This window comes from Paralichthys olivaceus, chromosome 2 (genome assembly GCF_024713975.1).
Source record: "Paralichthys olivaceus isolate ysfri-2021 chromosome 2, ASM2471397v2, whole genome shotgun sequence".
In the NCBI taxonomy this organism is placed as follows: Eukaryota; Metazoa; Chordata; class Actinopteri; order Pleuronectiformes; family Paralichthyidae; genus Paralichthys; species Paralichthys olivaceus.
Genome location: NC_091094.1, coordinates 17,440,160 through 17,461,444, shown reverse-complemented (window position 1 = coordinate 17,461,444; position 21,285 = coordinate 17,440,160). Strand labels below are relative to the sequence as shown.

General features: G+C 40.0%; 3 protein-coding genes across 5 annotated transcripts in view; all 3 read right to left on the bottom strand.

Moving 5' to 3' along the window:
* Positions 1-5,500: 5,500 nt before the first annotated feature.
* Positions 5,501-7,956, bottom strand: gpr61l (G protein-coupled receptor 61-like). Its single transcript, XM_020086399.2, has 2 exons — positions 7,816-7,956; positions 5,501-6,996 (listed from the first exon to the last, which is right to left on the bottom strand). The coding sequence occupies exon 2, from the start codon at positions 6,928-6,930 to the stop codon at positions 5,638-5,640; it is 1,293 nt and encodes a 430-aa protein (XP_019941958.2). The 5' UTR covers positions 6,931-6,996; positions 7,816-7,956; the 3' UTR covers positions 5,501-5,637.
* A 1,013-nt stretch (positions 7,957-8,969) lies between these two features.
* parp3 (poly (ADP-ribose) polymerase family, member 3) lies at positions 8,970-14,654 on the bottom strand. Its single transcript, XM_020086496.2, has 11 exons — positions 14,494-14,654; positions 14,023-14,210; positions 13,792-13,917; positions 13,202-13,381; positions 12,950-13,088; positions 12,047-12,270; positions 11,584-11,739; positions 11,365-11,451; positions 11,101-11,278; positions 10,859-11,002; positions 8,970-10,084 (listed from the first exon to the last, which is right to left on the bottom strand). The coding sequence occupies exons 2-11, from the start codon at positions 14,203-14,205 to the stop codon at positions 9,915-9,917; spliced, it is 1,587 nt and encodes a 528-aa protein (XP_019942055.1). The 5' UTR covers positions 14,206-14,210; positions 14,494-14,654; the 3' UTR covers positions 8,970-9,914.
* Positions 14,655-16,575: 1,921 nt separating this feature from the next.
* grm2a (glutamate receptor, metabotropic 2a) overlaps positions 16,576-21,285 on the bottom strand; it is a 30,669-nt gene continuing 25,959 nt past the window's right edge. For 2 of the 3 annotated variants that reach the window (XM_020086390.2, XM_069539661.1), the window contains 2 exons: positions 17,432-17,636; positions 16,576-17,023 (listed from right to left, as the gene is read on the bottom strand). In XM_020086390.2, coding sequence (XP_019941949.2) covers positions 16,950-17,023; positions 17,432-17,636 — 279 coding nt within the window. In that variant the 3' untranslated portion in view covers positions 16,576-16,949. The remainder of the gene's footprint in view (positions 17,024-17,431; positions 17,637-21,285) is intronic. The other variant, XM_020086391.2, reaches the window with a different exon arrangement.

Here is a 21,285-nt window from a genome sequence, read left to right as displayed (position 1 = left end):
AGCGTGTGGTTTATAATTTCAAAAAAACAATTAAATCAGATTTTAAAGTTTAAAGAAAATGGAATTATTTCTGTTTTATGACCTGCTGCATAAGATAATGTGAGAAGACTCTTTTCTCTCCCAGCATCTGTTCTCTTCAGGCCGGATTCTCCAGCTTCACAGTCACATCAGAATCTCTGGGCTCACGTGTGGATTATTCCACAATTTCATCATTCATATTTTTTTGCCAGATAGATGAAGATTCGTCCTCATCCTGTATTGGTAGAGAAGTGGTTGATGTGTATGCTGCCACACACAGTCTGGACTCAGTGCGTATTGATGAAGAGGAGCTGTACAGAGGTCATGCTCACTTAGAACTGGGGGCTATAAAATGTGGATGTGGAGTTTTAACCACACATTTTGATGTACTACAGTATATTGTGTTTTATGATTATGTCCACTCGAGGTCAGTGTTAGGCCGCACACATTACCACTCCATCCAGCTCCCAGTTTTGCATTGAGAAGAAAAATGAGATGACGAATATAGACACCATTTTATTTGGGAGCTGCATTCACCCTCATTATTATGAATCGCTCAAATAATAGTAAACGTAACCACAGATTTCTTCTTCAGCTCAGCCCCGACATCATGTGCTTTAATGGTTGTTTAATTTACTGATCTGTCAAGTTCACTACGTCTCCAGACACAAATGATATGTTGCACCTCAGCCTGTGGGTATGTACTTTGGTTTATGTGTGTTTTGTGTGGGTTAAATCATCTTGACAGGTCACATCAGTTACCTAAAGTCTGTTGACTCTTTCAGGATCCCTGCTGAGAGTCAGAGGCCTCGTGTCTCTGTGTGGAATCCACATCTTTATAGAGTGTACGTCCACTTCCATAACTTCCCCCTCTGGTGTCTAATCTTTTGATCTCTTGGATCCTCGATTTCCACGAGGCTAGGCTGTGTCTCTGCTCGTTCTACTGCTGCGGCCATGTCGATGGAAACATGGAGGAGGGGCAGGATGTGGCAGGATGATGGTTTACCGCTGCAACCTCTGCATGCTCCTCATTGACACCCAGGTGGAACATAGTGGGCTGCTGACTGCCTTGCCTCTGCTTGAGGAATGCCTTTATTGGCTTTTCCAGGCCCGTTTCCACTGACATGACACCCTGCAAGGAAAGTCTCATTTAGACTTACATGAGAAATGTCTGAGGGTAATCACTAATAGCATAAAATCAGTGTGCATTCATTTAGTGATTCTAAGAGTATCTATTAGTGTGAAGGTTAGGCTTAAAACATGTACACATGCTAGTAAGTATGAGTGTAATGATGGGTTAATTAAGCCAGGTAATCATAACTCCAGTGCCCCTGGGGTGTTAAAGCCACCGTCAGCAACCCTCCACCCACCCCTCCTTTGACTAGTGTTGTTGTAATTTCTTATTATTTAATTTTAATTGTTTTTAATGTTGTTCTATTATTGTTTGTGTGTTGTTCTTTTACTTGTTTTTTAATGGCATTGCTGAGTGTAATGTGGCCTTCCTTTGATTAACTTTACACTTATCTTTTATTTTGTGAAGCACGTTGTAAAACATTTTTTGAAAAGAACTAGAGAAATTAAGAATATTATTATGGTTATTATTAGTAGTAGTATCTTAAATATTATTATTAATGTTGTTGGAACAGGTAGTCTTCTGCAAAGAGCACACAGCAGAAACAACACTGTGACACTACTTGGACCTGTATTGTTGAAGTAAATTTATTTAGGAATAAAAACACCACATTCCCAAATATAGACAATTTCAAAAACTCAGATTAAGTGTAACACAAAGTTTTTCCCCCCTGAGATGCAGATATAGAAAGTTGATATAAACACATTTTAACATTTAACAAAAGGCTAAAATATTCATTTACAGATTTATTTCTGGCCACAAATCTACACAAGTACAAGTTTCTTCTCTTGTTTTATCTCTAGTTTTGATTTGAGTCAACTCTCGAGGACAGTCTGGTTTTAAAGCTACTGAATGCTCCACCATGTCCATAGTTTCTAACTTTATCTGCTGCCTGATGCTGTGCAGGTGACATACAATGTTTTTTTAGAGATTACTCCCTGAAATAGCGGTTGCTGCTGGAAATGATGCTGATGAGAGCTGTGATGGAGAACAAAACAATGAGGTTGAAAGGAAAACATGCAACTAGTTAACTATTTATTTTCTCCAAGTTTTATAAAATGTACTTTTTAATGCTTTTATGTTTATGTTAGTTGCTTATTTCACAGCAAACATTCTCCTCTCATTTATTGAATGCATCCTTCTTACTGTCTTACACACTCAGATACTAAACCTTTACATTTTGAACTGAATTAGAAAAATACATCTGTTCATACACACTGGCCTTTTATTTCCGTGTTTTGCTGCCTATGTCAGAATATCCAATGAACCCTGAGATGTCATTCTTATTTTGAAAAGAACATCAGCACTCACTTAGCAAATTACAGTTATATAAAATTCCTAGAATCCCTCCTTTCAGAGATATATAAACAATCCTTTGGTATACTGGTGTATAGCGCTCTCTGCTGGCCATGTTTTGTCTAATATTTATTTTTCTAATAAACCCTCACATTTATCCTTGAAGGGGAAATTACCTACAATTTTCAATCACATGGACCAAATAGTCATTTTCTACCATTGCAACATGTCCTCCCAGTTCCAGCAGAAATACTGCAGTCGTAGTGGAATGGTGGCATTTGATTAGCAATTTGTGCATGAGTGTGTGTGTGTGTGGAAACCATGGCGATGATGAGCCCCACATATTGTCTTGTGATTGTGTCTGAGGTCTGATGATCCACAGCTTAACAGAAGCTCATTTACCACATTTGGTAAATGTTTGTAAAAAAATCATTTCAATTGAAAGCTGCATAAAATGACACCATGATGCTCATTTTAATATCTTTTGTCTTATGTTATTTATGTTGTCATATTGTGCTATTTTACTTGCAATATTATAAACAACAATGCAATGATAAGTCGATTAATTGGTAAATTAATTGGAACATATTTAGAAATTATTTTTTGGGAGTGCCATTCCAGTTTTTTGAGTTTTTGTTCATGAAATCAATCCCGATATTTTCATTATTTAATCGTTATGCATTTGTGAAGACGAGCATTAAAGACAGAGACAGACATAAAAATATACAAGAGGATATCTAAACATTAGTCTTACAACATAGGTTCACACTGTGTGTGTTTATGCAGCATTTATATCCCCCTAATGCATAACCCACCACATATTTAACGCACACTATCACAGTTATGCAAGCATGGTGGAGAATATCCCAATTAGTGACAGCAAAATGGTGTTTGCTGTTACTTGCAGTAACCACACTATTCTGTCTTTTCCACTGTTTGTGAAAGACTAATACAAATAGCGGAGGCCATAAAATAGCACTTTGTCACCACTTTTAGAGCTTTATCAATGCCCAGTAATGATTTCCATTGGAAATTCACTATCTCCGCCTCAGAGTAACCATGTCACTATTACAGATGTCCATATTATATGATATGAGCTTCTATCTGAACGTATAGACCTTATGTAATCAGTCTGCATCTGGAAAGGAGACATGAGGCAGAATTAGTAAAGTCCAATCAGAATCCAAAGCTTAAACATACATCCAGGCGAAAGGTCCTTGTTGCTATGTGAGTCACAGGCTCACTCAATTTCCATGACGACAGGGGCGGATGACATTCAGCGTCTAGCAGCATATCTGTTGCACGCAGGAACTCTGAGGTATTGTCTCTCCGATTCATGAGAGCTGCTCGCACTCTGCAGAGCCACCAACATGCTGGTGCTCTGAAAGTGATACGTGGGAGTCGCACTGTGCTGCTGTTTATCAAGTTATTCCTCAGATGTAGACGACACTGCTGGGCAACACTGACATCAAATACAATGCTGCACCAGTGTCAGGTATCAATATAACACTGGCAAATATAGAATATTGTTATTGGCATGAAATAAATGACAGTAGAGCCGACCTATTTTCATATGGTGGAAAATCTGTTCTCATTCAAATACAATAGAGTGGAATGACACTCAGTGGAGCACTGCACCCCCGCCAACAGTCCTCTTGAATTAATTAAAGCTGCACCAAATTTCTCTCGATCCTTGGCTATTTTTTTCTATAAATCTCATAATGTAAAAGATAGTAAAAAAAATAATAAAAATAGGACAAATTCCTGGATCAGCCTTTTGATCTGGAACCACAGCCCAATTTTAATGGGATCTTCCCTGACCCATTGTGCATCTATCCACCAAACTTCATGAAAACCCATCCAGTAGGTTTAGTGTAATCTTGTTCACAAACACACCAACCAACAAACGAACAGGGGAGAAATAATGACCTTTGTGGCAGTTGGGGGCAGTGTTTTCTGGTTGAGGCCGCTTCATGAAAGCAGAAGAAGACAAGACTAAACTAAAGTTTGACGTTTATTTCTCGCTTACTCTTCAGCCTTAATGAACCCAGTCAGACGGCTTTTATCCTATCAAGGCCACAGGTAACCCAAAGCATTATACTGAGGTTGAGTGGCAAAAGTAAGAGTGCTGCCAAATAGTGTCCAGCTAACACCAGAAAATCCAAATAACGCTGCATCCTTTGTATCTACACAACAACTGTACATTTACCAACTTCCATTGTTACACTTTGTGTTGTTGTAGTAAAGCTCCATATAAACACATTTATAAATATATAAAACATTTTAGCAAACACCATTAAAACACCTATCTACCCTCTCTACCCTAGTTTCTCTATATTAATACGATTTTAAGGTCTTGACCTTCTATGAAAGTGCCTTGAGATAATGTATATTATTATTTTGCGCTATACAAATAAAATTGAATTGAATTGAATTGAATGAAACCAGGCCAATGACGATGTATTGTGAAATTACTTAGTGGGGAACATTTATCACATTTATTTAAATACTTCAGGCCACAGTAGAGCTGTAGCACCTTGACCTGTAATGAAAACGCTTACCTGAATTAAACTGAGAAAGGCACTGGACATTTATTTTAAGTGTGGAATCAAATTTTTTAGGTCTGTCTAAAAACAATACTGACATTACACATGTACATTAAAGTATTACTTCCTCCACCATTGAGATTATGTTTGTCCTCCTGAATGTTTGTTTGTAGGTTGGTTTGTGTGTTTTAAGGCAAGATTACACAAAAACAAAGGAATGGATTTTTTCACTTAAACATTGAAAGACATGGTGTTTTTACATTTTGGATATATTTCTCAGACAATAATTAATGGATCTTAATGGAGCGGGACACTACCAGCGAAGGGCACTTCATATCTAGGGGTGGGGCCAAGGGAAAGGAATTGGGCCTTGGTCTGATGGCTCCTTTTGGCCTTAATAGCCACAGATAAGTGATAGATGACAAAATCAATACTTGTCATTGTTCTCAGCCAAAGAAAAATGATTATTGATTTTGCCGCCCATCATTAAGAGACCTCTTTGCACCCTGTGGGGACAGAAGCAACAATTAGGGAAACTAATAATCCTTTAAATGTAAATATGGGCCTGTCAGTATTGTATAGAGACAATATGCACAAATATAATATATATTAGGACAGTAGTCCTTCGTTCAGGTTGGTTAATGTTCAGGCATGTTCCTCAGGTATTTGTCCAGGAATCTTTATCCCCTGGTTCATAGTGTTTCTGGGGCTGGAGTTGGCACAGCTGGACTGGGTCTCAGCTGTGCTGCTGGTTCTCTGGATGAACTGGAGGAAGTTCTCCTGCAGGGAGCCCTCGTGGCTGGATGCCCCAAAGTCCACGGGCTGGGTCAGGCAGCAGCGTCGAAACTTCACCAGCTCCTCTCTGATCTGTCTGTTCAACAGGCCGTAGAAGAACGGATTCACTGCAAAGGAGGAGTAAGCGAGCCAGGTGACTGCCTCCTCTAAGTCGCCGGGGCTCTGCATGGAGTCAGTCAGAGACATTTGCAGGTGAAAGATGAAGTACGGTAACCAACAAACCAAGAACTGGCCCACGATGAACACCAGAGTAAGAGCAGCCTTGCCTCCGCTGAAGGCCCTCTCTGGAGACAGTCTTTGGGGCAGAGTGCGGGTGGTGGTAATCATGGTGGTCTGGCTGTTGATGGAGTCTGAGCGATCCTTGGCAATGTTCGCGTTTGCCCACGTTGGCACAGCGGGGACTTGCTGCAGGGCTGCAGAACGAGCGACCTTGTACACTGCACAGTAAACAGCAAAGATAACCACCGCAGGGACCAGGAAACAAACCACACTGAAGAGCACAGCAAATACTCTCCTCAGACGACTGTGGCTCGCGTGCAGAGAGCAGTGAGCTGCAGCGATGGAGCTATGATGTCCATAAGATGGCCAACCGAACAGTGTGACCAGAGCCAAGAGGGCCGACTTAACCCAGATTAGGAGCATTACACCGACAGCAAGGTTGATGGTCATCTTGACTTCATAACGCATGGGGTGTATGATGTAGAAGTAACGCTCCACACTAATGGCTGTGATGGTGAGGATGGACAGACAGATGAGGAACACGTTGAGGAAGATGTAAACCTGACACTCCAGAACAGTGAAGACCACGGTGCCAAAGAACGGCGAGCTGGATATGATCCCCAGAGGCATGAGGAGGATGGCACACAACAGGTCAACCGCACAGAGATGACACACAAACGCAAACCTCTTCAGGTGAGGTGCCCGAGCAATGGCCACCATCACGCCGGTGTTGGCCAACAAGGCGATGAGGTTAAGGGTCACCATGCAGAACAACCCAAACAGGTCCTTTATCTGTGACTGGGAGCTCGTGACGACGTTCACTTCTGCAGGAACTGTGGGATTGGGCTCCCATTGGGCTGTGGTGAGATTTGGAATTGATTGAATTGACGGAGAGGCTATCATGAGACCAGTCTTGTCGGCCATTATTCATTAAGAACTTCCTCCATTTGTTTCTCAGATGTCTTCATGTCCTGTATCTCTCTGTGCAATCTGGAAATGGAAGAAAAAAAATCAAACAATTTTAAAGTCCGGACCCTTATAAAAAAAAACGTAAAAAAAGAAAATCCCTTTACATGGTATATGCTTTATCCAAAAATAAATATATAACATATATGTATATATGTATAATATATGACAAGTCTCTCTGTATGTTTCACCAGTTTTCATCTTTAAAGTGTAAATATACTTGTGGGTAAATTAAAAACTACATAATTATCAGAGATAAGAGTTTTGAGGAGAATAAGCTGTGATTTTGGTCAGTTCTCAGATTGCTTTCTGTCTTAGGTCCAACTGTTCCTGAATATTTGTTGTTTAGTTCATGTGTTTGATTCTGGATTTGTATCTAACAAATCCATGAAAGAGAATTTTAAAAAAGGGACAACTTGATACAACACCCACTTACACTCAAAGAGCACATGACTGAACAAGAGTAAATGTGCAGGAGAGTGAGGTCTTTCTTGACAAATGCACAAAGATATATCGTGATATCATAAAATGATAATTAAAGCAGTTTCTAGATGAAGAGCTATGCTACTTTGATTTTGTTATTATCTGATTCAGGGGGAAAAAACAAAGGTTCTGCTCCAGAATGTCTATAAAGAAAAAGGAGGACAATCTGTTGCATTTTACAACATGCAACACTGCACTGAGAATGAACGTAGCAAAACATACCAGTGGCTTCACTCCTCATTGTTTAGTAAAACATAATAAGAACAAGATTATATTTAGATTTATAATGCCAAAGATAAATACAAACACATACTGCATTATAAACAACAATAAAGCTGATTATTCTTAAAAGCAACTTACCCATAATCCTCTCTTTGTTTGGTGCAGTTCAGACCAAACAGGAGAATCAGACGTCTGACTTGACAAAGCTTCAAATGCAATACAACATATTGTTTCAATCGACCCAAACCAAAAGCAGTCCAGCTTTATTTTATTTTATCTTATTTTTTTATCCCAAAAAGTAAAATAGTCAGTGTTATCAAAGGAAGTTTGATCCTTAAGTGTAGACGCTGCAAAGGTCCAGACTCATCACAGATTCCCATCTCCAATTGAAGATCACTGAGTCCATGATGATTTCAGAGATGCTGCTTCCTCTCTCATCACCCGTCCACCAGAAACACTCTCATCCCTGTCCTGTGCTGTGTATGGCACTGACTGTCACACATTGTATTGTTTGTGACTGCGTGTGTGTGTGTGTGTGTGTGTGTTCCTTTCAAACAGACACACACTCCACTGTCCTCCATTTAGAGCCCAGTGTTCCCTGGGTCCTAATTGCCTCCAGCTTAAAGGGGAGATTCACCATTTACCTGTTTGCTGTGTTTGTGCTCAAGAATTATTATTTACTGAATGAACATCTCCGTGGGAAATAAATAATGTGCATGCTATTTTCCATCTGTTTATCAAAGGTGATTGTGTTTATTTATGTGATCCAAGAAGAACTCTGATTCCTTACAGTTACAGTACAAACAAATCAGTCTAAAAAAAAAACTCGAAGTAAAGGTCCTGCATTCAGAATCCTACCTAAGAGTAAAACTACAGAAGTGTATTTCCAGAAATATATCTTAAGTTTAAAAAATGTGAGTGCCTTGGGGAGAGAAATGACCTTCTTGTTACATTAGAGCACAGGGACATTCTCCATCTTGTCCAATGTTCTAGGTTGGTCGTGTAATACTTCATTTGATATTGTATATTTCCAATTTGCTTTACAGGATGTAAATATAAAAAGGGCTTGGTAAATATTTGACATGACTAAAAGGTTTTATTTTGATCTTTAAGTCTAATTTAATTTACTCACATTTTCATCACCATATTTTTCAAAAATGCTCTGTAGCACTGTCATACAAATTATATTTCTTTTTATCTACTGTAATCCAGCAGGATAACAAATGTAAAACACCCTACATAGTTATAAAGTCTTCAAGCTCAAAATTAAGACAACAAAGATGGTAACAAGCTGCAGCTCACTTTAGTTTATTAACTAATCATTGGTTCAAGTTATTTCTGAGACAGTTACATTCATAAAGGAGTTGCTCACTACTGACACCACATGGTGCGATGTGGTACCACCATCATGTACCTGGAAGACCTATTAGGCAAGAAATATGTTATCCATAACTCACATGTAATATTTAACTCCACAGAAACACTTTCAGTGTTCAGCGTTAGACCGATTCTTAGATTTGTAACAGTGCCTTGAAGTTATCCACAAACATTATTCCACCTGTAAACATTTCAGTGCATAGGATACCATATATGTGTATTATGTATATACATATATATATATGTATATATATTAATTTAAACATCTATTCTATCAAATAATATTATTCAAAATGTTAGTGTAGTGACAACACCTTCATAATATCCAAGAGATATTTTCTTTTTCAGGAACAGGTTTATATTTTCATATCCGCTCTGAATAAATAATGCTATATTTCAGAGGTAAGCTACTCAAAGAACTGAACCGAGAAGCAAAAATAAAACACTAGGTGCTTCATGAAATTCAAAATCAAAAAAGTGCAAGCATTTAGAGGCCTTTTAGGTGTTTACAAGTCAAGATGTGGATAAATATACCGATAGGCTAATGGTGAAAAGACATCTTCTCTGTCAAGGTAAAAGAAAAACTAAATGCAATGTGAAGCTTTGCAGTTTATGACCAAGCCTGTCAACCTGTATATGTTTGATAGTTTTACAGTGTGCAAAATATAAGGCACAGGAAGTAGTAGAGAAGTACCACCATTAATGGAAGGAATATCTAAACAATGACTAATAATGAAGACAATAACCATATTAGATTAGGAGATCTCATAGCCAAGCTTTTTCAGCACCCCCATATATGTTAAGGTTGAAGAGTATTTCTCTTTCAAAGGGCCTGCCTCTTTCCTCCGGTTGAATTCATACTACATCTTCAGCTCCAGCAGATAGCGGAGGCGACACTGACTCTCTTTGTAGATGAGGTATTCGCTGTTGCAGAAGTGGCTGTCTGAGAACTGGGGCTGAGGTATGGGCTTGCCCTGAGGGACAGAAACTTCCTTGCCGTCCAGGGTGATGAAGATGTCCTTAGAGGGATCTTAAAAACACAGGAGAAAAACAAAACTTGACCAAAAGACCGATGAAGCATGGTCACCTTAAACATCACTTCTCAAATGCTTTCCTTTTCTAACAATGTGGGAAATTAGGGAAACAAAATGAGCCAAGTAAAATGTTATTGAAGTAATATGATCTTCAAAATGAATTATTGTTATGCTAAATTAAACCACAATTCTGCACTGACTGAGTTTATAGACCCAAAAATAGAGATTTGCATCCAAAACTGCTGGGTCAGGCATCAGTGAATCCACAAAGCTATTTACTTATATGATACCAGTTCTTTAAAGAATATTCATTTCACCAGTTAAAGCTCTAATTTTCTCTTTCAGGAAATCACTTCATTTTGTAATGGCAGTTTTGAAAGGTGCTTTATATTATTGCTAAAATGTCAGCAGTTTGTCAATGTCTCACTCTGGAAAATAAAACGGAAACATTTACTAGCTGCACGACAGTTTAGAGGGGTGGCGCTAGTGTTTTAAATTACAACACTAACAATCTTTTATTTGCTCTTTTTCAGTTGTGACTGTAAAACAAGATCATTAAAGCTGCTATTCAGGGTTAGTACCATACAGCTGTTAAAGTATATATAGTAATTTTTTTTTAAATGCACTGGTTTGGGATCGGTTCTCCAGGTATCTGTAGCTGTATCAAGAAGGGGAAAATGGTATCACAATATCTCTACATAAAAGAAATGTGTCTCTCAATTTACAGGCAGTGACCTTGAGAGCGAGACAAAACAAAGGAAGTATTGTACCTGGTTCCACTGATCCTCGAGCCACCACACTATCATAACTTGCAGGAGCCTTCTTCAGGGAACTGTCATCTTTGGTAATGGTGCACTCTTTGCCGAGGGCCACCTCGCTCAGAAACATCACTCCGGTGTTTTTAGAGGTGCGCACTAAAAACATTAAGCAGAAAATGTAAATTTTCAAACACCGCAGTATCAGTATGATAGCAATTAATGTCATGATTTACTTCTTTAGTCCTCAGCCTCACCGTAACCTGCAGACTTGCAGTTTTCAGATGCAAAATAGATGCCACGACCAACTCGGCCTCCTGAATGAGGCATAATCCTCAGACCGCTCTTCAGGATCGCTGCCACCACCGCGATGTTTGTACCGTGCCACAGCAGACGGCGGTTCTCTAGGTTATCATTTTCACTAAAGCGCTCTCCCTGTAATGTGCAATATGTATTTTTTCATTTACAGGATGATTACAGTCTTCTGTCTGGGATGAAACAAGGTTGACTGCTGTTCTTACCTCTGTCTCTCGATCAACTTCCCAAACGTTGATAATTTTTGGTTTACGATAATTACCTGCCGTCACTTTCAGGTAAGTTTCTATGATCTTTAAATTAAAAAAATAAAAATCAGAAGTTAATATGAATGAAAGATGAACAAAAATCACTCATGACAGAACAAGAGCTTTGAATTTAAGTTGGAGTTTCTTTTAAATGAACCTTATTATGTGACACAGTACCTTGAAAGTTTCCGTATCCTTGTCCATTAACTCGAGCTTGCATTTAAGAGAAGTGTAGTCTTGGTCGAGAGGGTGAGGAACTGTCTCTATCATCTCTTCCTGAGCCTTCTCGGTCTCTGACTTCAGAGTCTGGGCGAGCTCGATGTCAGCCAGCACCTTTTTGTCAAAGGAGAGCGACTTCAGTACTGACAATACATCACTCAAAGCAATGTTGTTTTTTTTCAAGAGTGTCTTTCAGGTTGAGAGCAGGACTTCTTGATTTCACGTTCAGATTTAGTAATGCTCTCATTCAAAACACTGCTTCCGCTCTTGGATTTTATGTGCAACAAGTCTGTCAAAATTCTCAGACACCCGTAAGCACAAGCAGGGTTTATTTGGGTGCAAGCGCAGGGTTTTGAGTGAGAGCTTTACAAAGTCAGAACGTGAAATGTTCCAACATGTAATCTAAAAGAAATTATCGAACCATGAGCATCTCTTTCTTCTTCTCCACTATCTCTTTAGAATTGATGGTTGGTGGCCTGTTCCGTCCAAAGTTGTGTGGGACTGTGGTGAAGAACTTGGAGGAAAGTTCCTCCAGACGGGCTGCTCCGTTTTTTTTGCCCATGGCCGCCTCGATTTCCTCCAACACATCAAAGCCCTTTGCGATCTGCAGCTTACTGAGTTTTCCCAGCGGCATTTTCTTGATGTCTGTACAACAGCCACACACACACACACACACACACACACAATTATAAACATCAACCATACCAGTTATGATATGTTGATCTCATCTGGTTATTTTGTATTTGAATGTGTTTCTTCAGATCCTTCCACATGTTAGCACAAACTTACAATGAGAATGGCAAGCTGCACTCATAGATATCAGTCCTCTAAATATGCCTGATTGTTTTCCTCAGAAGTGTTGAAACAGTGTTAAAGATAAATTCTGGTTTCGCCCCTGATCTACATCCACATCAAAATTCTTCCCTGACCCATAATGCATCGTTCCACCAAGTATCATGGAAATCTGTTGAGTAGTTTTTGAGTAATCCTGCAGACAGTCAAACTAATGGTGAGGGGTGAAAACATAACCTCCAACAACTGCATTAGCGAAGTCCAACACTCTGATCAGAAGTTCTCAAAATGCTGACGTGTTGTGTAAATGCCGACTTCACCCTCTGTCACATTGGATCAATCATTTACCGCTTCACTCAGCAATCTCCACGTTTCTTACTTTTCTGAACAGTACTGATAGGTGAAGCTAAGAGATCAGCACCGTGTTTAGTGCTACAGCCTCTTACAGGCATGTTACCCAACAAGTATACAGAACACACAGTCTACGTGAACCTGTTTGTATAAAAGGCTTGGTTGAAAGAAACGCACTCACCTAAGTTCATACATTCCATCGCCTCCTTGAACATGTCATTACTGAAAATAAGCTGGATGAGGTCTTTTGTTGCTGCATCAAGTGTGCAAGGTAGAACATTTTTAGTATCTTTGCCTGACTTTCCATCCACACTGTCCACCTGCAACAGCAAAAAGTACAACCAGTGAGATGTAGTCAACTTACCAGACCTGCAAAGGTTTAAAATATCTGAAACAACTTCAAAAGTGTGTTCAAATTTCAGGCTTCACTTACCTTCACCTCAGCATCCTGCTCTCCATCCACCTCAATCAGAGTGTACTTCCCAGAGTGAGACACAAAACTCATGCGATCACTCCAGTTGTTCTTGGTCTTGTCCTTGAACTTTTTCTCAAAGTCTTTGACGGCCTGTTCAGGCTTGTCAAACGTGTTTAGTTTGGACTGTCCCACCTCCCCCTGAATTCAGATTCAGACAGATGAGGCAATCAGAAGCAACTCATTCAGACATTATTCATGGAGTCCCACTGATACAGATCTTTGTGGAGGCTGATGCCAATACCAATATTGGGGGTGAAACATTTTTCAGATACTGAGATATATATATATAAAAATATATATATATTGCCAGTGATTCCAAAAGATGTACTTTTCAAACCCTTATGTAATCAAGGCTTGATATTTGACAGTTCAGCCATATACTTTATTATAAATATAAATAAAAAAACACAAATACAAGAAAGTATTTAGAGCTTGAATCAATAAACGTTTTTCTTAATTCTGATTTGAATTCATTTTATTTTTATTCTGTATTGTTTATTCTAAAAGTTTTCATATCTGCAAACTGAGTAAATCAGGAAGGGACTTACCACTCGACCCCATCTGTTCCACGTATGGTATTCATTGTCTGCTTCAATGACTTGAATGACATAAAACTTATTATTGTTATGTCCAACATTGGTCTGGTTCAGCATGCAGTCGTAGTCCTCATGTACCTGGAGAGAAGAACAGATCTCTGCAGGTTTGAATATGTTTGAGTCATGAACCTAGAGAAGATGAATAAATACTTTGAACTTCTATTAAGATGCATCTGGACTGACCTCTCCAGATCCAGACAGTGAGCAGTGCTCGTCCACCTTCCTCCTGCCCTTCACCTGTGGCCCTGCAGCCAGCAGGGCCTCCTTGGCTGAGGTGAAGGCATCTTTGGGCTTCGGAGTCTCGGGCTCCTTCTTCACCTTCTTGCCTCCAGCCCTGGCAGCAGCAGCTCGTCTCTTTGGGGCCATGTTCTCTGATGACAGACACACTGGTCATGTTGGCCACTGGGCCTGGACAAGCTCTGACATGCCCACAGCCCCCACACACACACACACACACTCTATCTCTAACACTGGTCCTCTGAACACGAGTGAATCCACAGTTGTATAAAGCAACAAGCAACAATAACTCGTCATTCAGCAACATTAGTGGTTTTTAACGAGGTTTGGAACAAGTCAACTGGATCCTGAAGCCTCCGCCTTCTCCTGTTTTATCCCAGAGAGGAAATGAGTTTAATCAAGCAGCTGGAAACTCACCTTTATAACATGCAGTACTGTGAGTGTGTGTGTGTCCGTGTGTGTGTGTGTGAGATAGACACAGCGCTTCCTCCTCGCAGCTGCTGCACAAACACAGAGTCCAGCTGATGAGACTGTCGGGAAGTTTACAGTCAGTTTACAGTGAGAGGAAGAGGAGGAGCTCAGCTCAGCGCTCTGCTCCTCTTCTTACTGCTGCCGCTGGACTGGAGTCTGCAGAGCTGCACGGCAACAGCGCCACCTGCTGTCCTACCTGTGGAGGTACTGCTCCCCCTGTTGCTGCTGCTGCAGGCCTCCACCCATACTGCTTCTCAAAACTTCCAAGACAGATGAAGACAGACTGGAGAGACTGAGTGAGTCTACTGGTAACTAGAATGCCAGTCCCCTTATAAACCCATAGTTTAACTTATTAGATCCAGATTATTATAAATATCAGCCTCCTAAACATACATGCTTTATTTATTTCATCAAGATCCGTGAATGATTTCCCTCAATTATTCACACAATGTGTAAAAGAAATTCTTAGATCTGCCCAAAATTGAATGGGTTCTTCCAGCAGCACCAGGATGTGCAGGTGGTCGTTCTGGCCCGCCTTGATCAGTCAACTTGACCAGCGGTAATACAGGAAGCAATATATGCATGAATTATATAATATATATTATATAGCATGAATTATTGTTTTTGTGTAAACCTGCGATCTAACACAGCTGAAAACTCAACCTTTTTGGTGGAGGTACTGAGTCTCTAATCACCTGCACAGTACAAGTGTTATCTAAAGGTTTAGTTACAAAATATTCCTCACAGACAAAAATCTGTTTTGTGTTAAACTGACATCTTCATTGTACAGATAGAGTTTTGAATTTAGTTTTGTTCTTTCAAGAAAACAATAAATCCTTTTAACTAATACAAGGTTAGGGGTCAGATGTGAACTGTGTTCAGGTTTAGTGCGTGTGTGTGTGTGTGTGTGTGTGTGTGTGTGTGTGTGTGTGTGTGTGTGTGTGTGTGCACATTACACATTTGTCTTGCAGCTATCACTCATGTCACATACCAAAGTAAAGCTTGTTGGACAGAAATTTTCCCCAAAGACAATAATGTATTTTCTCATAATCACGTCATTATATATTATAATGTCGCCCTCGCTTTAACCTTTACAAACAACACAATATTCCATCTCTTGCTGTCACATCTACAACTTGTTGCAGTGCATGCTGTAGCTTTAGTAATTTGACGAGGGCCTCTGAGCAGATCTGATTAAATAACACAGTGCTGTGGCTTTCCCTCCACTTTCTTGATGCGCAGTACTTCCAGCACACTTCAGGGCAGCATTCATTGTGGTTCATAAGATCAAAGAATGTGGACACAAGATGGCAGTGTTAAATCACGGATACTCTGGGTCTACATCGTCTGCCTCATGCACACAGGGGGCTGCTTATTCCTCGGGCAACTTCAGTGGATTTTATCCCACATCAGCAGATGATGATATTTGTGCTGGTAATTTCCATGTAGAGGCTGTTTGGTCTTAGCAGATGGAGTGGATTGAAGCTGATAAACATTCCACAGCTGATGAAATATTTAATCGCTCAGATTTCAAACCCAAGCTGAATCAAAATTTGAATAATTTAATGTGATGGTTTATTTTAAATTAAAATAAATTTGACTACCTGAATTTAAATGATTTGGCTGCTATCTTGAGATAACGATGGTTTTCTTCTTTCTCTCTTCTTTAATGACCAGGAGGTTGATGGGTTGATGTTCGAACACATGGCTACTTCTATCCTCATGTTAAAGTATCTTTAAGCAAGACACTGAACCAGACAATAACCAGGGCAGCACCTGCGCTGCAAAAAGTCACAACTCGTCAGATGGAGCCCCACAAAGCGGTGGACTACAGCCAGGTTCACCACTTTTTTTGGTCCCCTGGAAAATACTTTGTCGTCAAATTGATGAAGTTGTTTTCTTAATTTGCACATGCTTTTTCTATTTGCATGTGTATTAGCAGTGCATTGAGCTCAGGCCAAGGTGTAAATGAAGGCATCAAAGTAGTTTTGCATATCATGTGCACAGAGATAGTCGGACTATAGCTCATTATAGTATTAATAAAAAACACATTTTATTTACATAAATTACAAGAAAGCACAAACTCGTTCACCAAAATCTACATTAAAAACGTCTCGAATATATTACATTTAACAGATTTACTATAATTTACCTCATTGTTGCAAGTAGAATTCGTCCATAAAAAGAAGGGCTACACGCCACTTTATTGGCATCTCATTTAAAAATCGCTACGAGTCAAAGAACAAAATGAAATAATCGGGACATTGTACTCACAGCACTTTGAGGACAACTAAGTCAGGACAGTCATCTGTGTGACCTCTTTAATATCTGAGACACCTGATTCAGGACTAGTGATTAAATAACTCTGTCTACAACGCTTGGCAAAGGAACTCAACCCATCTTCACAAGGACGACGTCGTGGAGTCCACCACCTCACGTCCGTTACACACTGTCGGGACAACATTGGAGGCTGATGCTGCAAAACACAAATAAATAATTTTGTTCTTTTGCATTTACAACACCGAGAATTTAATATGCATCACATGTGTCTAACATAACTTTCCCTCTGAGCTGCTGCACAGAGCTGCTGGCCCAGAGGACCACTTGCTAACAGATGAATTAGCAGTATGATAATCAAGGAATACATTATGTAAAATAAAGGGGAAATCTGAGGCATTGCAGTTTAGTGTGCATGTGTGAAATATCACATTTTCAATAAATTTTCCAGAAACAATTGCGGCTGTGCGCTGTCCTTAAATTACACGTCTTCCTCCCTGATTTATAGAAATAACAGGGTCATTATTTCATGTGGTGGAGAATTGTATGATTATGATTTTGAAAAAGAAAAGAAAATACAACAGCCAGTGTTAGAGGTGTGACTGACCGTTTTTTTTTTGTGTATCGGTGGTACCTTGGGAGAAACTGGAGCCTGGGCCAGTGGTGACGCTGAAGCGGGTGGTGGCCACCCTGAGGGTGCTGACATTCTTCTGAGGCTGGAACAGGATGATGTGGACCTTAGGAGCAAAGAGGCAGCCCAGCACCACCGAGCCGCTCAGACTGACAGAGATGCACATGGTGGTGGTCTGCACCTGGGGGAGGAGGAGGGGGAGAGAGGTGATGAGGTCATTTGTGGTCTGATATCATAGACTGTTTATAAAGATGGACGACATGACAGTTTCCCAAAAGTGACGCCAATGTGCCTCAATCGCCCCCTGGTGGCTGGTTGCAATAGGTAATAACTCAACCAAGTTAGTGGATGAAGTGTCAGATTTTTTTTCCTCAAAGATGGTTTCTGTCATTTTGGTTTTGATTATTTGATGCTATGAAAAATGGGGTGAAATGTCATGATTGAATTTGAGACTCGCAATTGGCTAACCCCCAGTATCGGTGGGGCGTTGCTCTGTCTTCCAATCGCTACAGCCCCCCCAACTGAAATTTTTGTATTGCTAGAAATGCTGAATTCTTACACCCCAGCAAAAAGTCTTATTTCACTTCAGTGCCAGAGTTAATATCCACACATGGCTCAAGTCCCAGTGTTAATTATTGTTGATATTTTTAGTGACAGTTATTGTAGCTGAACATTTTTTTTTATTGTTCAACTATAGAGATGAAAAGGCTCAGAGAGAAAGGAATAAAACAATTAATTCAACGTTTATGACGTGATGAATCGTCTTATAAGCACTGTGATGGTGCTGAGGAACTTTTTTGCTGTTTAAGAATATTCATTCTAATAAGAAGGCACAGGGGCTCATGAGTCAGAGAAGGAGGACAATAAGGACGAAGTCTACAATTCAGAATTCAAGCCAGGTGCAACAGAGGAGGAAGGAGGATGATGTGAAACCGCGGCTGCTAAATAGAGGTGTTAAGCGATCTGTTTATTTGCTTGTCAATCAAGTGCGCAACCCTCCATTCCTTTTCCCATCACCCTGCCCACATCTTGCTATGTGTCATCAGTCTGCTCCATCATTTCCAGCCCTGTCGCAGCCTTCTTTTTTTTCCTGGATAACAGGATACAGATTGGCATCGCCTGGTGTGTGGCAGGTGCGTTTCATTTTCACAAGGCACAGCAGGTCATCAACCTGAATGCTAATGTTGGTATTAAAATAACGTGGGCACCAACTATTGCATAGTAAGCAAACTGTTCTCCAGCAGAGATAACGAGATAATAGCAGATTAGCAGCAGCCATTATCCTCCCAATTTTATTAACCAAATAACATTTAATCACCTTACATAAATGTTTTCTCCACGTCTTATTCTCTCATGGTACATAATTAATAATTATTGCAATAATCATATGATGATAAATTATATGAAGAAGGGGACCAATTGAGAAAAAATATCTATGAATGATATGAATATATATATATATATCACATAAACTACAGGGTGTCATAAGGTTGCATGAATGAGGATGCATGTGTGAATTTCTGTATCTTGCGGTATATTGTACTTTGCAGCATATAAAGGATTCAACCTATGCCACCTTTGAAATGCAGTACACACACATTGATGCACTCATGTCCTATTCGAGATGTAAATTCACAAAATGAACACTTTTTCTTTGTTGTATTTCTGAGATAGATACAGTGTCAGTGTAACCCACAGAGGCAAAGGGACATTTATTCCTAAAAATCTGAGCAATATCAAAGTGAACAGAGGCCAAATAAATTAATTCAGAAATAGTTTTGAATAAAACCACAGACTGCGCCGCATAGGAATGACCTGTTAAGTGCTTTTAATAATTCAAAAGATGCTGCTTCGGAAGAGCAGAGGACAAGGAATCTGCCTTTGCAGTAATTTCTTTTTTTCCAGGGGTCTTCTGCACATGTGTGGAGAACAGGATGTGGAGCACGGCCTCGTACGGTTTCTGCTCATCTCATATGCTCACTGTTGTCTTCACTGTGTGTGGCCTTTCAAGGTATTATTTTATTTCACAAATAAAGTACCGCTGCTTCAGCTATAAATAAGGTCTGCTGTATTCAGGTATCTCTATTCCTCCAGAGAACCTCACAGCGGAGATGAGATTCCATGTTTTTATTGGGGCTTCGAGCTGAATGTTTATTGAAGAGCTTTATTGGATGAAGCGTGTACGTCATGTGTGTCTGGACCTGGAATTTACAAAACTCATCACTTTAATTCACAGATGGAGACTTGTGACTTAAGATTTCAGAGTTGTTTTTAACCTACTGTACTTCACGAGTTTCTGTAATGTGCATTAACAAAGGTATGAAACGAAAGTCATACCAACCCCCACGGGCTTCATCAGCTGATTCTATATAAAGTAATGCTGTTATTGTGTTTCCTCCACCAGTGCTGCGTCGCTGGATTTATTCCTGTGTTTCCTCAAAGGACTGTACACTCTGTATTCATCCACATCTTTTCTGTTCTGCTTCAACTCATTGGTTGAGGCTGATCATGCTACTATAAGAGCTGATGATTGTACAATGTCCACATGCATAAAAAAAAAAGCATCTGAACAAATTTAATACAAGTCAAACAAGCTTCCCTGGTCCATTTTAAGACAGTTCAGTGGTTGCAAAGATTACAGGAAATCATTTTCTCATTAATAATCTTCAGTGATTTCATGGACACGCTGTGACTTTTGGCTGCGGTCGCTGTTTAATCAGTTGTGTTTGCTGCTGAGATGAGATGACCAGCACTGGCATATGTGGCGATTGCTCTCCCACGGGACGTGGAGGACATCCTCAATATTTCTTACGACAATCAAATGTGTTACTCATGGCTACATAGATTGTGTTTAGTTTGTCTGAACGTTTCATGACAGATGACAGTCAAATCTGGTTATTTCAATCACCCGAAGGCTAAGATTTTATATTGTGTTTTTACTCTTTTAATTACGTAAGTACTTAGTTTAACTAACCTAATTTATTATCTGTTCCTATATATCAGTAAATTGTATTGAGGTGAACAAAATCCCTCCTTTATATACTTTCATGAATATAAGTTATTTATTTTTTCATGACATACTAAGACAAACCATCTTAGCTGTGCTCAACTACTTTGGGAGGAAAATGCAAAACCAGGACATTTGATAAAAATCAATGCCTCTTCTGAGTGAAAGGTACTTTTTTAACATTTATATATTGCCCAACCTTGAACCTCTTAACTTAGCTTCATGAAGAATAATTTCAAGGTATTTTTTTATCCATGCCCTCATTAGCACTCATCCAGACTTCTAACTCTAGATATTAACATCAGGCAGTGACAACAAAAGTGGCACAAAACTGGGAGAAGACAAGTGATATGTTCCTGCCTGTGAAAAACTAGGGTCTATCTGATGAGCCCATTCTGGCTGTGAATTGTCCGCGTAGCCTAGAGGGCCTGGAGGCGGGGGGTTCCTCTGAGCCTCGCTGCAGTCCCAGGACAGAGGGCACAGCTGGGACTCCATATCCAAGTCTTTCACAGTCCATTCCACACAGCTACACTCTGCGACACACAGGGACATGCAGTTCCCTCTCAGAGCTCTTGCTCTTCTCCTGCCTCCTCCATGTTTCTGCAGGAGCCGATGTGTCAGGGGATTCCTGTCTGTTTCTCCCTCATGCCTCCATCTCTCACCGCACACTGCTGGGACCCCAGAGGGACAAACCTCCATGACTCAGGCCACCCTGAGTTTCTATCAATGCAGTGTATGTTCTCGTGTCTACAGCTGACCACCAACATCCAATCAGAATGCAGCGTCATGTCTGTGGGTCTGTCTGAAAAGTTACAGCAGAGAC